Source organism: Chenopodium quinoa, unplaced genomic scaffold (assembly GCF_001683475.1).
Source record: "Chenopodium quinoa cultivar QQ74 unplaced genomic scaffold, ASM168347v1, whole genome shotgun sequence".
NCBI lineage: Eukaryota > Viridiplantae > Streptophyta > Magnoliopsida > Caryophyllales > Amaranthaceae > Chenopodium > Chenopodium quinoa.
In genome coordinates, this window is record NW_018744062.1 from 1,081,407 (window position 1) to 1,096,284 (window position 14,878).

The 14,878-nt window shown below is 36.2% G+C and overlaps 2 protein-coding genes across 4 annotated transcripts; both read left to right on the forward strand.

Moving 5' to 3' along the window:
• The first annotated feature begins 11 nt into the window (after positions 1–11).
• Positions 12–3,689, forward strand: LOC110690689. Of its 3 annotated transcripts, XM_021867560.1 has the most exons (3): positions 14–628; positions 1,058–1,644; positions 3,012–3,688. In XM_021867560.1, the coding sequence occupies exons 1-2, from the start codon at positions 398–400 to the stop codon at positions 1,613–1,615; spliced, it is 789 nt and encodes a 262-aa protein (XP_021723252.1). In that variant the 5' UTR covers positions 14–397; the 3' UTR covers positions 1,616–1,644; positions 3,012–3,688. The 3 variants fall into 3 exon arrangements, with proteins under 3 accessions (XP_021723250.1, XP_021723251.1, XP_021723252.1); XM_021867558.1 differs by having other exon boundaries at positions 12–1,644; positions 3,012–3,689; XM_021867559.1 differs by having other exon boundaries at positions 12–1,644; positions 3,016–3,689.
• Positions 3,690–7,265: 3,576 nt separating this feature from the next.
• Positions 7,266–11,835, forward strand: LOC110690691. The gene is made up of 2 exons (XM_021867562.1): positions 7,266–7,484; positions 7,581–11,835. The coding sequence occupies exons 1-2, from the start codon at positions 7,370–7,372 to the stop codon at positions 8,159–8,161; spliced, it is 696 nt and encodes a 231-aa protein (XP_021723254.1). The 5' UTR covers positions 7,266–7,369; the 3' UTR covers positions 8,162–11,835.
• The last annotated feature ends 3,043 nt before the right edge of the window (positions 11,836–14,878 follow it).

The following is a 14,878-nucleotide window of genomic DNA, read 5'->3' on the forward strand; positions in this document are numbered from 1 at the left end:
GCAAAATTGTAAATAATTGCATTTTATTTTAGTAAAAATGCTACTTTAAGTTGGTTTAGATAAATTAACTAGGAATAAGCCTTAAATTTTTTTTGGAACCAAAGTCGAAACTTGTTGCAACAAGTTTCTCATAATGAAAATCGGAACCTCTTCAACATGTTCCTGAAAAATGGAAATCGAAACTAAAATCGGAACCTGTAGCAACAAGTTCTCAAATATACTACGTACCCAGAATTTCGACCGTAACCTGTGATTCATAATGAATTATAGTTTCGCTTTAAGGTACCTGCTCATCCCCACAAGTTTCAGCGATTCCTAATTAAGAAATTTCTAATCCAATACCTTGATTTTCGGCTATTCATAAACACATCAACAAAGTTATTCTTACACATTGAAGATGATGAAACTGAAATGTGGGAGCAACTTCTTCAATGGCGTCCAAGCTCTCAACTTCATCCATGGTTTTCATCGCCTACGCTATTCAACATCATGTTCTTCCTCAACTGAAGCTAATCCATCTTCTTCTTTAACGAATTACTTGGTTGAAGTTCTAGGGTTTTCCTCCCAACAATCTCTCTCCACTTCTACCAAGCTTGCTCAGCGTCCGAAATCAGCGAAAGCAACGAATGTAAGTACTGATTTGTGTAATAAGGCTAGTAATGCTAATTTAATCACTAATTTCTTCAAACAAAATGGGTTTGATGAATCCCAGATTAGAAAGATCATCTTAGTTCAACCTCGAATCTTATTGTCTAATGTTGATAAAACCCTAAAACCCAAATTTGAGTTTCTTCGAGGAATTGGAATTTCTGGGTCTGTTTTATCTAGGATTATAGCCCTAAATCCTACATTACTATGTATGCGCTTGAATCCTGTAATCCAAACTTTGAGGCAAGTTTTGGGTAGTGATGAGAATGTGTGTAAGGCTCTTAGCTCATCGTCTATTTACTGTCGCCGAGGAACCTTGGGGACTTATCATAAACATTTGCTTTCGAATGCTGAATTGTTGAAAAACTATGGCATCCCATATAATATAATCCAGAAACATGTTATGCAGGACCCTGAATCCTTTGTTGTAAGTCCTCTATTGTTTAAGGATGATTTGATTAAGGCTGAACAGAAGTTTCGGATTTCTCGAGACTCGACCATGTTCTTGTATGTGGTCCGAATCCTAAGGCGCCTTAGTGAGAAGAATATTGAGTCTAAATTTCAAGTTTATAAGAGCTTTGGATGGACACAATCTGATTTCTTTGAGCTAATAAGGAGAATTCCTAGTTGCCTAGGATATTCTGAAGCAATGACTAAGATGAAATTGAGTTTTTTCATGTGTGAGCTAGGTTATCAGCCTGCTTACCTGATGTCGAGAAGTGCTTTCATGACTTGTAGTTTGGAGAAGAGAGTAAAACCGAGACATCAAGTCGTGCTGGTCTTAAAGGAGAAAGGTTTGATCAAGAAGAATTACTGTTTTTATTCTATTATATGGATGAATGAGTTGAAGTTTGTGAATAACTTAGTACTACCATATGTGGAGGTTCATGAAATTTATGCAAACCATGTTGGTGTTAATGCAAAGCTGCTAACTCAAGGAAAAGCTAATCCCCATTTCAACATATGAACCAGGATTCCGATGATAGTGGATGATGGGTAAGTGCACAATGCTTTTGTTGTCAACTAGTTGAATTTCATATTTTTCAACATATGAACCAGGGTTCCGATGCTACTGGATGATGGGTAACTGCACAATGCTTTTGTTGCCAGTCAGCTAGTTGAAATCATATATTTACGGATTACCTTAACTGTTGCCCTGATGAAACGATTTTATCATGAGGCATCAGTTACTTACATTGTTAATTTTAAATGAACTGAAATATATGCTGCTTAGACTAATGCATTAAAAAAAATCCTCCGTTTAGAGGCTTTTGCTTATAGGGACAATAGTGCGGGACTGCGGGTTGTTTCTGCCCTCTGCAGTTCTTTATGCTCATATATGTACAATAAAATAATTTCTTTGCTTGTAGGTGAGTTCTCTCCTTAACACTTTGTTTGGATAGGAAGAAATGGAAGGAAAAGAAAAGAAGAGAAATAGAGGGGGACAAAATCTCTTGTTTGGGTAAAAGATTGGGGGAAGGAAGGGGAAGGAGAGGGAGGGATCCATTTTCCCTTTCTCTATAATAACCATAATCTCTCCAAAATTGGAGAGATTTGGAGGGAAAATGGAGCTCACCTCCCCCTCCCTTTCTTTTCCCTTCCCTTCCTCCATTTTCCCTCCCCTTCTTTTCCTTCCTTCTTTGCTATCCAAACAAAGCGTAAGTGATCAGAACAGAGAGGAAGGAAAAGAAGGAAGGAAGGAAAAGAAGGGGAGGGAAAATGGAGGAAGGGAAGGGAAAAGAAAGGGAGGGGGAGGTGAGCTCCATTTTCCCTCCAAATCTCTCCAATTTTGGAGAGATTATGGTTATTATAGAGAAAGGGAAAATGGATCCCTCCCTCTCCTTCCCCTTCCTTCCCCCAATCTTTTACCCAAACAAGAGATTTTGTCCCCCTCTATTTCTCTTCTTTTCTTTTCCTTCCATTTCTTCCTATCCAAACAAAGTGTTAAATAAGTATACAATCCTTATTTTATTTGCAGGCAAATATTTGCAACCTGTTTTATGTCTGTTTTTTTGCAACCTGTTTTATGTTTGCTTTTTTGCAACCTGTTTTATGTTTGCTTTTTTGCAACCTGTAGTATGCTTGTTCTAATAAGTAGTCTTACCTGAAGATTTTCACTATTCTGATCAATTTGTTATTGAGAAACATTTTCAAAATATTTCAAATTAGGATAAAGTGTAGCTTTTCTTACCTGCTAATAGAAATTGAAACTACATGTTGGATTTGATGCTTTATATGCCTTGTAGTACTACTTTCCTGTATTTTGTCAAATGCACTGATTAAAATACAGTCTTGATTATAGAATTTTGGGACAGTTTTTTATATTTCTCTTGTTATCTGATGGATTATGTCCGGGTCGCAAGATAGGAGGATTCACAGCAGTATAAACACTATCCTAAGGACTACTATAATTGAGAGCAACAGTAAGCAGAAAGAAGTTTATCCTTAAGTACTAAAGAACAGGGTTGGTCCTTAATCCTTGCCATAATAGATGGAGCATGGAAAAGCCTGAAGGGAAACAAACACGGGGAATGGGAAGCAGGTTCATAGGGGATCAGATTTTATCACAACGCTCTAACAAGGTTTGTGCAATTTCCTCCATACAAACCAGCAGAAGCTATAGCAGCCCTCCACGCAATCAAAAGCATTGAGGATCTATCAGCAGAGCAGTGATGGAGACGGATTCCAGCAACCTAATCCAGATAGATGCTATGAGAAGAAAATGATGCACCACCGGAGTGTAAAACAATCATTGCTAATTTACAGCAATTAGCCTATAATCTAGCCTCTTGTACTTTTAGGAAAGTTAGTAGAGAAAGAGTTGAGAAAGCTCACTCCTAAGCAAGTTAGCAGTCGAAGCTAGAAAAGGGCCGTAGCCCCTTCTCTCTTTCTGTTTTTCATTTTGTGTTCTTCTATGTTGAAAAAAAAAAAAGCTGCTCACAAATAGATAGTACGTTGTAAATAAGAGTTAGGATGCAATCGAACACGATAATATAGCTGATAGAATAATGCTGCATATCACATAAAGCCTTGGTGATCTCTCCAATTACTTTGCGAAATAGTCACATTAGGACCATAAGGTGTGGGAGGAAAAGGGGAGACAAAAATAAAAGAATAACAAAAGGCTGAACAACAAAGAACAAGCTATTATAGAACTATATCACCAAATAAACAAACATTTTTGTGAACTCACAAATTAAACATCCAAACAAAAGGAGGAGACAGAACAAGCATTCTGATAAAAGTCATAGAACTTCCAATCATGTGCTCACTATGAATTTTGATCCCATAATTTTGCAACAAAGCTACATTTGGCACCAAATTTGGAAATACAATGAAGTCTTTTTTTTTTTTTTTTTTTTTTTTGCGATTTCTTCAAAATTTCAATGACATCGTAATCACACCCCATAATCTTCTTCAAATCTTGGATTGCAGGAACAATCTGAAGACTAGCATATAAATCAAGCATACGGCCTAAGAGATGGCGATGAACATGGGCATTAATGACTTAACTCGAATTCCTTTATGACGAGTTTGATAACTCTTTGGAAAGATTTAATGAGATTATGGAAATAGTCGCTTCATAGGTATCGTAAGATTCACAAGTTTGTCTTGAACTCACATATAAAAGGTTATGAATTCGACAATTAGGCCCTGTTCTTTTGAGCTTCTGGGCAGAGCAGGGGTCAACAGAGCAGAGCAGATTAAATTTTAGCCGAACAGAGCCGAGCAGAGCAGATTTCAACATTATTATTAATGGTTGATTAGGTCAAACCAAATGTAATCATAAGAAGAAAAAAAATTGTGCTAATTATATTTAATAATGCCCCAGGTTGCTAGGTTGTACTTGTTCAATTTGATAATCTTTTTGTTTTTTTTTAACCTTAATGTTTAATAATCATCTAAAAATTTTATAATTTGAAACATATTTGTATTAGGAGAATCGTCTTCATCAATATTTCGTACGTTATGATTTAAATATATTCAACAACTATTGATTATTTAACATAAATATAATTTTTTTTTCTTCATCAAGTCGAAAAACAATATGAAGTTTTCAAAACTTAAAAATTAAAGTTTCTAAATCGTATGATCATTGCATAATAGGAACAAATACTACAATTAAAGATTAATCATTTTATCCAATTTAACTATAATTTTGTTGGATAAAAAAACACAATAAATGATAGCTAAGGTGGTAAGACTTAAGTGTAACTTATTATTGTTGGTCTTGAGTTCAATAAACATGGGTATGAAAAGTCATAACAATTATAAATAGAAACGTTGTTTCATTATTCGGTTGGTGGTGGTTGATCTAGTGGTTGCCCGAGAGATGAGGTGGTGGCAACTTTGTTGAGAATGAGAAATAGTTACGAATTAAATATGGATATATATGGAAAGTCATAACAATTATAAATATGAACATTAGTAAGTAAAGTAAGCATCATTTGATGCGTCCCTTTTCATATATGAAATTACTAAATAGCATTGACATGGTTTTATATGAAAGACGATTTTGGGTTGGGCTAAGCCACCCCGCTTCCAACCAAGCCCAATATCACTAGGGTTGTGCATGCAGCCCCTAAGGATCCCTGTTTTTTGTGGTGTGGCTAGCCTTCTACCCCTTTTTTAGTTTTATTTGAGCACAATATTGGCCCATGAGCTAGCACATCAAGTTGGCTAGTCTACATGCCATAAACCCTAAGCTCAACCTAGCTTTCGCCTTGTGTACTTATAGATTTGTTAGTGATTGTTGACATGGATATTTTATTGGTCTTAGCCTCTTAGGTATAAAGAAATGCTTTAGATATTTAGAACCTTTCACAAGTCCACCCAACCCGAGTTTTTGGGCTAGGCCCTTGGGAAGTGGTAGGGAGGGGGAGTGAATCCTTATCCCAAAGTGTCTCTAGTTTTGATCCCACAACCTCAGAGTTGTGAGATGCAAACCTTACTAGTTAATTGTTACCACTAGACCAAAGCTTGATAAATCAACAAATTGGATACCACAAAACTGAAAAAACACTAATATATTAACCTTTTTCCATAGAAAATTGTGGGCCAATTCATGGATCACCTTAGGGGGTGGGCTAGCACATATGTTAGGCCAACTTATCCCCTTATACCCATATACTTGAACATGCTTGGAACTTATTTTTCAAAATGAGCCTGACCCATTATAAGTGGGCTAGTCCGTGACCTATGCCTAAACAATCATAATTTAAATCTTGTGGGCCAAGTCACGACACGACTCAAAGCCATTATTAGTTTTATGCAATAAAACACAGACTGAACATTTTTACGGTTCAATAAAGTTATTTTACACACTAAAGATATTGAAGAAGTTGGATGTTACTTATTTTATTTAATAATAGTTTCAACACGAGCAAAAATAAAGCTCACTTGATCAATCAGCATTTCCTAATTTATACTGAAGCAACGCTCATTCCGCCATCTCCAAAGTTGAGAACAATAAACACTCGTGCCCATCATCGTGGGCTATAACTCATTAATATTCAAATGTATCCAGTCTGTAAACAATATAAGGCTCACGAGTTGACTAGAAGCTAGACCTAGCTTTTGCCACAATGCATACAATTGGGACACTCTTAGTACATACATGCTCGACAATTTCCTCAGCCTCTTCACATATTAAGCATCTTGGATCATTGCAAGAGAGCAAACATAACTATTTTCATTAAGCTTTAATCGCCAGCAAAAAGAATCATATTCTTTGTGGAACAAGCATCCTCCACAATCCACAAATCATTTCATTCTCAAGCGACCTCAAGAGATGTTCCATCCTCACTTTGAATTGTCGCAATGACTGATCTAATCGTGAAAATATCAGATAAGGAGCCATTCCAAAACACCTCAATTAAAGTTGCTAAATCGTATGATCATTGCTTGGATCCGTGAACAGGTTAAGCTTCCACCCTAATTTATTATCCCACATTTCACTCACAACATAATAACTTGAACATATAACGGAGGATCATTACTTGCATACGAAAGCACAAGCTTTCTGATATGATGCCAAAATAAAGTTTTTGATTCTGGTAATTATATCTCATCCCACAAGGTGTTTACATAACTAACTCTGTATCACTATCAAGTATCCACAAGGTGTTTATATGGCTATATTAGTAACACTATCAATGCATCACACATCTAACAAATAGAATAAAGTGTATAATAAGGAGAATGTAAAAGGGTATAAGATTAAACTAGTGTAGAATATAAATTGCTAACAAATACTCGATAAAATTAGAGAAAAATGCCACATCAAATCTACGGAAACTAGCAATTACGTATGAGGTACACAAACGTGTTTCAACACCCAAGTACCCTTTTATTTATATTTTTATTTTTTGACACATCACCCAAGTATTTACTACTAGAGGTGTAAAAAGCGCACCTGACCCGATCCGAAAAATATCCGACTCAGATTTAGACTTGCGTAGACATAAAAAATTAGTATGACTTTATTATAAAAATTGACCCGACCCGACCCGACTATATCAGGCCCGATCCGATCATTCGAATTGACACCCCTACTTACTACGTATATCGATTTTCGAACACATACTTCACACTTACATGAGAAAGACGATCCTAATTAAACCCTATGAAACCCGAATTTGACTCCATTTGCTATTGACCCACACAATAACATACGAAGTACAAAGTATTTCAAAGCAAATTCCCACAAAATACTCCTAAAATGATAAAAATTGGGTGCAGTTGCAGAAGCATCAACAATGGCGTCCGAGGGTTGTACTCCTATCTGCCTGGTTTTTGGCGCCTTCCATTGTTGTACTCAACATCAACCAAGGAAGGTAAGCATTCTCTCTCTTCTACTTTGCCCAATTTATTGGTCAATTCTCTGGGTTTTTCTTCCCAACAATCTCACTCTACTTCCGCTAAGCTCGCAGTGACGCGGCAAGCTGTAGGGGCGACGAGGGTGAGTGAATTTGATACTGTTGAAAATGCTATTTCTGTAATTCAGTTCTTTAATCAACTTGGGTTTCAACAATCTGATATTAGGAAAATTGTTTGTCGATTTCCGCGGATTTTAGTTGCTAGGGTTGGGAAAACCCTAATTCCCAAAGTTAAGCTTCTTAATGAATTTGGTATTTCTGGGTCTGATCTTGTTCAAACTGTTGTTATGAACCCATCAATTTTGAATACACAGGTTGGTCCTGCAATTCATGCTTTTAGGACTGTTCTGGGTAGTGATGATAATGTAATTACTATGCTCAAGCGCTTAAATGCAATCTATATTGGAATCTCTGCTAAGTATTTGATTCTCAATATTGAATTGTTGCAAAATTATTGCAGCATTCCTATTGACAAAATCCGGAAAGAAATTTGTCGTCACCCTAAACCTTATTTAATGAGGACTGAATTGTTTCAAGATAACTTGAGTCGGGTTGAAAAAATTGGGATTTCTCGAGACTCTTCGATGTTCAATTATGGCCTTCAATTGATAAGTGGCTTAAGTGAAGAGAATTGAGGATAAATGTGAAATATTTAAGAGCTTTGGATGGACTCAATCTGATGTTAATACATTGATAAGACGAAATCCTATGTGCTTGACAGCGGCTGAGGCAAAGATCAAGGCAAGATTGGATTTTTTGATGAACCAGCTGGGTTTTAAGCCCGAATTTCTGGTATCCAATATCTGTTTATTCACTTGTAGCATTGAGAAGAGGTTATTGCCTAGGCATAGAGTCTTACAGGTTTTGAAGGAAAAAGGTCTTATACAAATGAATTACTCTCTTGCAAGTGCTGCCAAATTGAATGAGCCTCTGTTCTTGAAAAGGCTTGTTATTCCATTTGAGGAAGTGCATGAAGTTTACGCTCTGATGACAGGTTCTACAGTAGGGTCACTCACTGGAAGAGGATTTCCAAAGATGACATGAAATCCCATTGCTTCTAGATAAGAGTGCAATGTATTAGGTGATATTTATTTTTGATATATTTACCACGCATTCTTGCTGGAACTGAACTGATTGCATTGCTCTGATGTTACAACTCTTGATTATAAGAAAGAGTATTGACTTCAGTAATCTTCAGACTACAGAAAGGTCTTATACAAATGAATTACTCTCTTCCAAGTGCTGCCATCTTGAATGAGTCTGTGTTTTTGAAAAGGCTTGTTCTTCTATTTGAGGAAGTCAATGAAGTTTATGCTCAGCTGACAAGCTCTACAGTAGGGTCGCTCAATGTGGTAACATGTAAAAGCTAATCTTAAAAGTGTCATCAAATTCTAGTGCTACTGTATGTTAGTCAGTGCATATGGCATCAGGCAATGATAACCTTGTTATTTTTATCAGATTAACTTTCAATCTTCTCGCAATATCGTTTCCTTGTTCTGAGTAGCCTTCATAACTATCTGTTGGAAATGAACTAGGAAAGGCTGTAAACCATTATATTTGTGAAGGTTTCATTGCAATGCCATTTTTTGTTGTTTTGCTGAGTAGAAGTTAAGTGTAATGTATGCTGTATTGCTTTAAATTAAAAGCTTGATTATAGATTTTTTCTGTAAGGTTTGGACTTAGGAACTCCAAGCAATTGGTTCTAAGTATAAACAACAAATAATTATTATGGTTTGTGGACTGTGATTCTTGATGGAAGTTGGTGTTGATTTATTATTCATATGAGGTACATATATCTCTTATTCACTGTTTTCTTTTCCCTACTAGTATTATACCTTTTAGGGAAAATTAGGCACTACTTGCAGTGCTATTATGTTACTTCTAGCTTTTGTGTGATTTAGATGCAATTTTAAAGTATTGGCTTAGCAAATCTTGAAGTTGCTGGCAGTGACATTTATTAACTTGTGAAACCTATACTGCTTCTGTTCTTTTTCCAGTGGCAGTACCTTTGACTTGTTAATATTGAAACTCTGTGACGTAACAAAATTAGTTTATTAGTTTTGAAAAACACAAAACATGGTGTCTTCTTTACATTACATAATGACGTGAAAAACTCTGTTTTATTTGCTACATGTCTTAGGGCTTCTGGTAGCAGTAGCTCAGTCTTTACATTTAGGCTTTTGAAGGCTTAAGATCTATGTTAGTTCCATATAGATACTATATAACCCTTTTGATTGCAGTGTTGATCTTGTGATCGTCCCAAGTGACTATTGTGCAAATTGATTCTCTCATGGTAATGAGGGAGCTATGCAATATGATTTGACTATGGTTTGCCATCTAATTGGTGGAATATGCTGCCTGAATGGCTTTCCCAGACAAAGATGGTGGAATCAGTTCATTGATGAGGCGAAAAGATGGATCACGAGATGGGTAACAACTCTGATTCCCTGTTTTTTCTGGTTTGAAATTTGATGTGGTAATATGAATGTAGATTGTTAACTTGTATAAAATTTATGATAACAAAAATACATGGTTAGATGATTTAGCCAAAGTTGAGGTTGAGGATATTGAAAAGGAAGTTAATTTCTTGCTCTCTGCTATTTGTTATGTCCTTGGGGCTAATCATCCAATTGATTGTGAAAACAGAGATAAAACTGTCAATGGGACCTTTTTTTTTTTTTCCTTCTCGTAAATATTTTTTTTTTCCTTCTCTTAAATATTTTTTTTTCTTATTTTATAAATTTATGGAGCCAAGTTGTAAAACGCTAGACTATCGACTTTGATATCAATAGCCTTGATGTTTGTTTTGTGCCTGTTGGAGTATAATTACCTAACCTTAATTTTCGATGCTAGGGAGCAGGGGCAGTGATCCTAGACTTAAGATTGTGAGGGGTGCTGGTGAACTTTTTTTTTTTTTTTTTTTTTTTTTTTGTATGTTGGTAAGGAGAATGGCCCTAACAGGCCATAACCTCTCACAGGTTCTCCCAGCCTGGTTTAGCGGGCTAGGCACTTTGGAAGTGGTGGGGGGGGGGGGGGTGGAAGGGTAAGGGAATTCCTACTCCAAAGTGTTTCTAGTGGGAAAGCTTGACATCTCACAACCACTAGATCAAGTTTTGCTTGGTGGGAGTCCCTGAACGGTTACGGTTAAATATTGCTACTGCCTTGTAATATATTGTGTAAGCAGTGTCTGAACAGATATATTGTGTAATTTGCAGTCAATTAGCGGTCTATCATTGAAGTCGGTCAAAGGCATGAACTGCTCTATAATATAGGATACTCAGCTGATAATTATTGAGCTCCTTAAAAAAGGTACTTGTATTTAGGATTCTTTAGGCCTAAGCAATATATTGTTGCTGTAGTAAAAAAGGAAGGCTTTTAACCTACTAAGAATTATAGCAGATAATAGTCTCAGAACAACTTATTCATGTAACAAATTCCTTTATTGCTCTGGATGATGAGATTAGACTGGGGGGACGATGTATGTGATGCTACTAAGGTCACTCGTGAATTCATGATGACGCGGACATGGTTTCTTTTGGTTCTTATAGTGAGGTAAATGTTAAGTATGTTGAGGAGAGGCCGACTCCTCCCGCTTAGCACGTAAAATATTTGTGTATGAAATGCTAGAGGCTCAATGGCTTTTACTCAGCCTACTTGCGTAATAAGAGATTTTTCTTAAGCTTTTGGTCCTCGTAAACTATCACAAAGGTGAAGGCGCAGAATGCTTCTAGTCTTTATGTTATTGTTTGTAGTGGGTGGCGTATTCTAATTTGGTTATCATGATGTTAAATTTTCTAATGCTCGAATCCTTTTGTTCTTTCAATGGATGTTAATAGTTTTTCAATGCCACTGATTTGTTTTAGGCTTAATACTGTGAATGGTTGGTTTTAATTGACTCCAGATTAAAACCAACCTAATGTCTTTCAAAAAAAAAAAAAATAATAATAAATCTAATGAAAATGGTTACCAATAGACCAAATAGTCTTTCAAAGTGTCTAGCCCTTACCCTTTTCCCGTTACTTTTAAAGTGCCTAGTCTGTTAACTCGGGCTGAGAGAACTTATGAGAGGTTCCGGCCCGATAGGGCTCTTCTCGGCCAACAAAAAAAATGACTTGATTCGACCAAAATCACGTGACATGCGAATTGACTTAAGATTTAGTTACGAGTACCTATATCAAGCACACACTCAACATTCGCATATAAAAAAAATGTACACACTCAACATAAGAAAAACACATTCCTGAGTTAACTCTACGAAACCCGAATTCAACTTGATCTGCTATTGACCCAAAATTCAACCTGGGTCAAGTTATTTCGAAGCAAATTAAAACCAATTAAATTTCCATAAATTTCAGTACTCCATAGTAGAAATATGCCATTAAAATTTATAATATAGATTCAATCGTCTTAGCGTATAAATAATTTTTTTCTTTCAATAATGTGTAGGTGGTACTATTTATGGCGGTGAAGACAATTTGAAGTTATCACTCAAGGATATGTTGAATAATTTTGACAATGGAAATGGATCTATAAAAGTAGAGCTTAACATTTGCGAGCCATCTTGAATTCACATGTTATAACACTCAAAAGAAATGCTGTGATGATTACAATGACGGTGGTTGTATGACAAAGCACTAAATCTAGAGCATTTATATTTATATAAGTAATAATAATCCTTGTCCTTTTTAATTGAAAAAAAAAAAAAAAAAAACCTATCATATGTTTTATTTTGTTCTTAAATGAATCAATAAAGTCTTGTTATATACTTTCTCGATGTTTTTAGTTAACATATTTGTTTTATTATGGTGGCCATTGCACAATTTTAATAATTAAATTAATATCTATAATTAACAACACTGTAAAAAGTTATATTGACCTAAACTTGTCAATTTTTAATCGACTTTACAAAGAGAACTTAAACCAACCCGATTCGATACAAGTGACCCAAAATTAACTCAATTTGACCAATATATCATAATTTGTAAAGATAAATAATTACAAACAATCCAAAATTTGACCAAACTCGACCTGTTGACTTGAATTGATAGGTCTAATTGTACCCCAATTTATTTTGAAAAAATACTACCTCCGTTACAGATTATGTTTATCCTAACAATGAGCAAAAATTGGTTTCCTCATTCTCTCTCTACCCACTTTCTCTCTCTTTCAATTCATGAGTATTTTTGTGATCATATTTTTATTCCACCAATGATTCTTAAAAATATGTTTCCCTATTTTCTCTCTCTACTACATCTTCTCTCTTACTTTTACTAATACCCTCTTATATTTCTCTCTACTATATTATTTTTAATTCTTTTTTTACTTGCATTGTGGACCCCACATGATTACTATTCATCTTAAAAAATGCTCATCCTATGAGCAATTTTCATTTTGTTCATGAGCATTTTTACTTTTGCTCATTGATGTAAGTCATTTTTGTTTTACTTTCACCCAAAGTTTTGCTCATGAGCATTTTTTTGCTCATTGTTGGGAATGCTCTAAGGAGAGACTTCCTAGTACTGAAGTGTGCCCAAAGGCATGAAGACAAATGACCTTCCTAGACTTGGAAAAATTAGAAATAATAATCCCAACTTTGTCTAATTTATGTAGAATAATCCCAACTTTTGTTAATACTGGAATAATCCGAACTTTAGGGGTTTTTTTTTCTTCAATCCTTAACCGGTCAACAAAAGTCAATGACCTATTATATCAGGTCACTTGACACGTGTCAAGTTCTGATTGGTCCGATTTAAAAAAAAAACCAAAATTTATTAAAAAAATCAGCAGGCCAACCTCGTTGGACCACCACACAACCACCACCCTAGTCGCCGCCAGCCCAGCCACAACCCTCGTCGGACCCCCACGTTACCACCACCATAGTCACCGCCAGCCCAACCACAACCCTCATCGGACCCCCACGAAACCACCACCATAGTCATAATCAAACAGTACTTAAATCACCAGCCCAACCTCGTCAAACCCCCACACAACCACCACCCTAGTCGCCGCTAGCCCAGCCACAACCCTCATCGGACCCCCACGAAACCACCACCATAGTCATAATCAAACTGTACTTAAATCACCAGCCCAACCTCGTCAAACCCCCACACAACCACCACCCTAGTCGCCGCCAGCCCAACCACAACCCTCGTCGGACCCCCACGAAACCACCACCATAGTCGTCGCTCCGGCCTACCATCTAAACCCCCATCCCCCTTCCCCGAAACTTCCACCCAACCACCAATAAAACCCAATTCCACCCCAAAAATCAAGCAATTTACGCCTCTAATTCCCCCTCCTTGTGCCGCTAATACCTCCTCCCCTAGCGCCGATGATTTCCCTCCTCCTACGCCGAAGGTGATTGGGTATGGCTTGGACGAAGGTGGTTGGGTATGGGTTGGATTCGGGTCGAGTGAGGGGGAATTGTAGTTTTGGGGTTTATTGTTGCAATTGCACCGCAAAGAGTGGTGTTGTGTGTGGCGGCGGTGGTAATGCGGTTGGGCTGCTCAGTTTCCCGGCGACAGAGGGAGAGGGAAGTGGGTGGTCAGGGGGGTTCCGATGAGCAGGGGTGGAGAGTTGGGTGATATTCTGGTTTTTTTTGGGTGGCTTTTTTTTTAAATTTTGTTTTTTTTTTTTAAATTTTTTAAACCAATTAATTTGTGACACGTGTCATTTTTAATCAAAAAATAATAATTAACCCATTCAACCGGTAACCAATATTTGGGATTGAAGAAAAAGAAGACCCCCTAAAGTTCGGATTATTCCAATATTAACGAAAGTTGGGATTATTCTATATAAATTAGACAAAGTTGGGATTATTATTTCTAATTTTTCCCCTAGACTTTAGGTTATTTCCAATACTTCATTTTTGAGAAAGACATTTAACCCATTTGATAGGACATAATAATAGCAATTGTAACTTATAAGTATAATTTCGAGTGTGATTTTTTCTAAATATCATCACAATTATGAAAATGTAATCTTCTCTAAAACTTGTGAATTCTTGATAAATGTTCATATTCACCAATATAAAAAGCTAAAGCGGAGATGGATGATTATAAAAATTCATTGATAGAAAAAAGGGAGGGTTAGCAGGTATTGCCAAATAAAGTGTTTACATAATACAAAGTATATTCCTTACAAATTTACAGATTTCGTATAAATTTATTCTCATTACCCACTTCTCAAATGCACGAGATTTGAGAGGAGAATAGTAATCAATCCCTTTTGAAATGATAATTTGAATTAGAAATATGTTTTAATGCAAAGGTTTACTTTAACCGAGTTGAGAATGTCATGCATTACTGCATTACCTTAACTTAAGGTATGTGGGCAAATATATGGCCTTATAA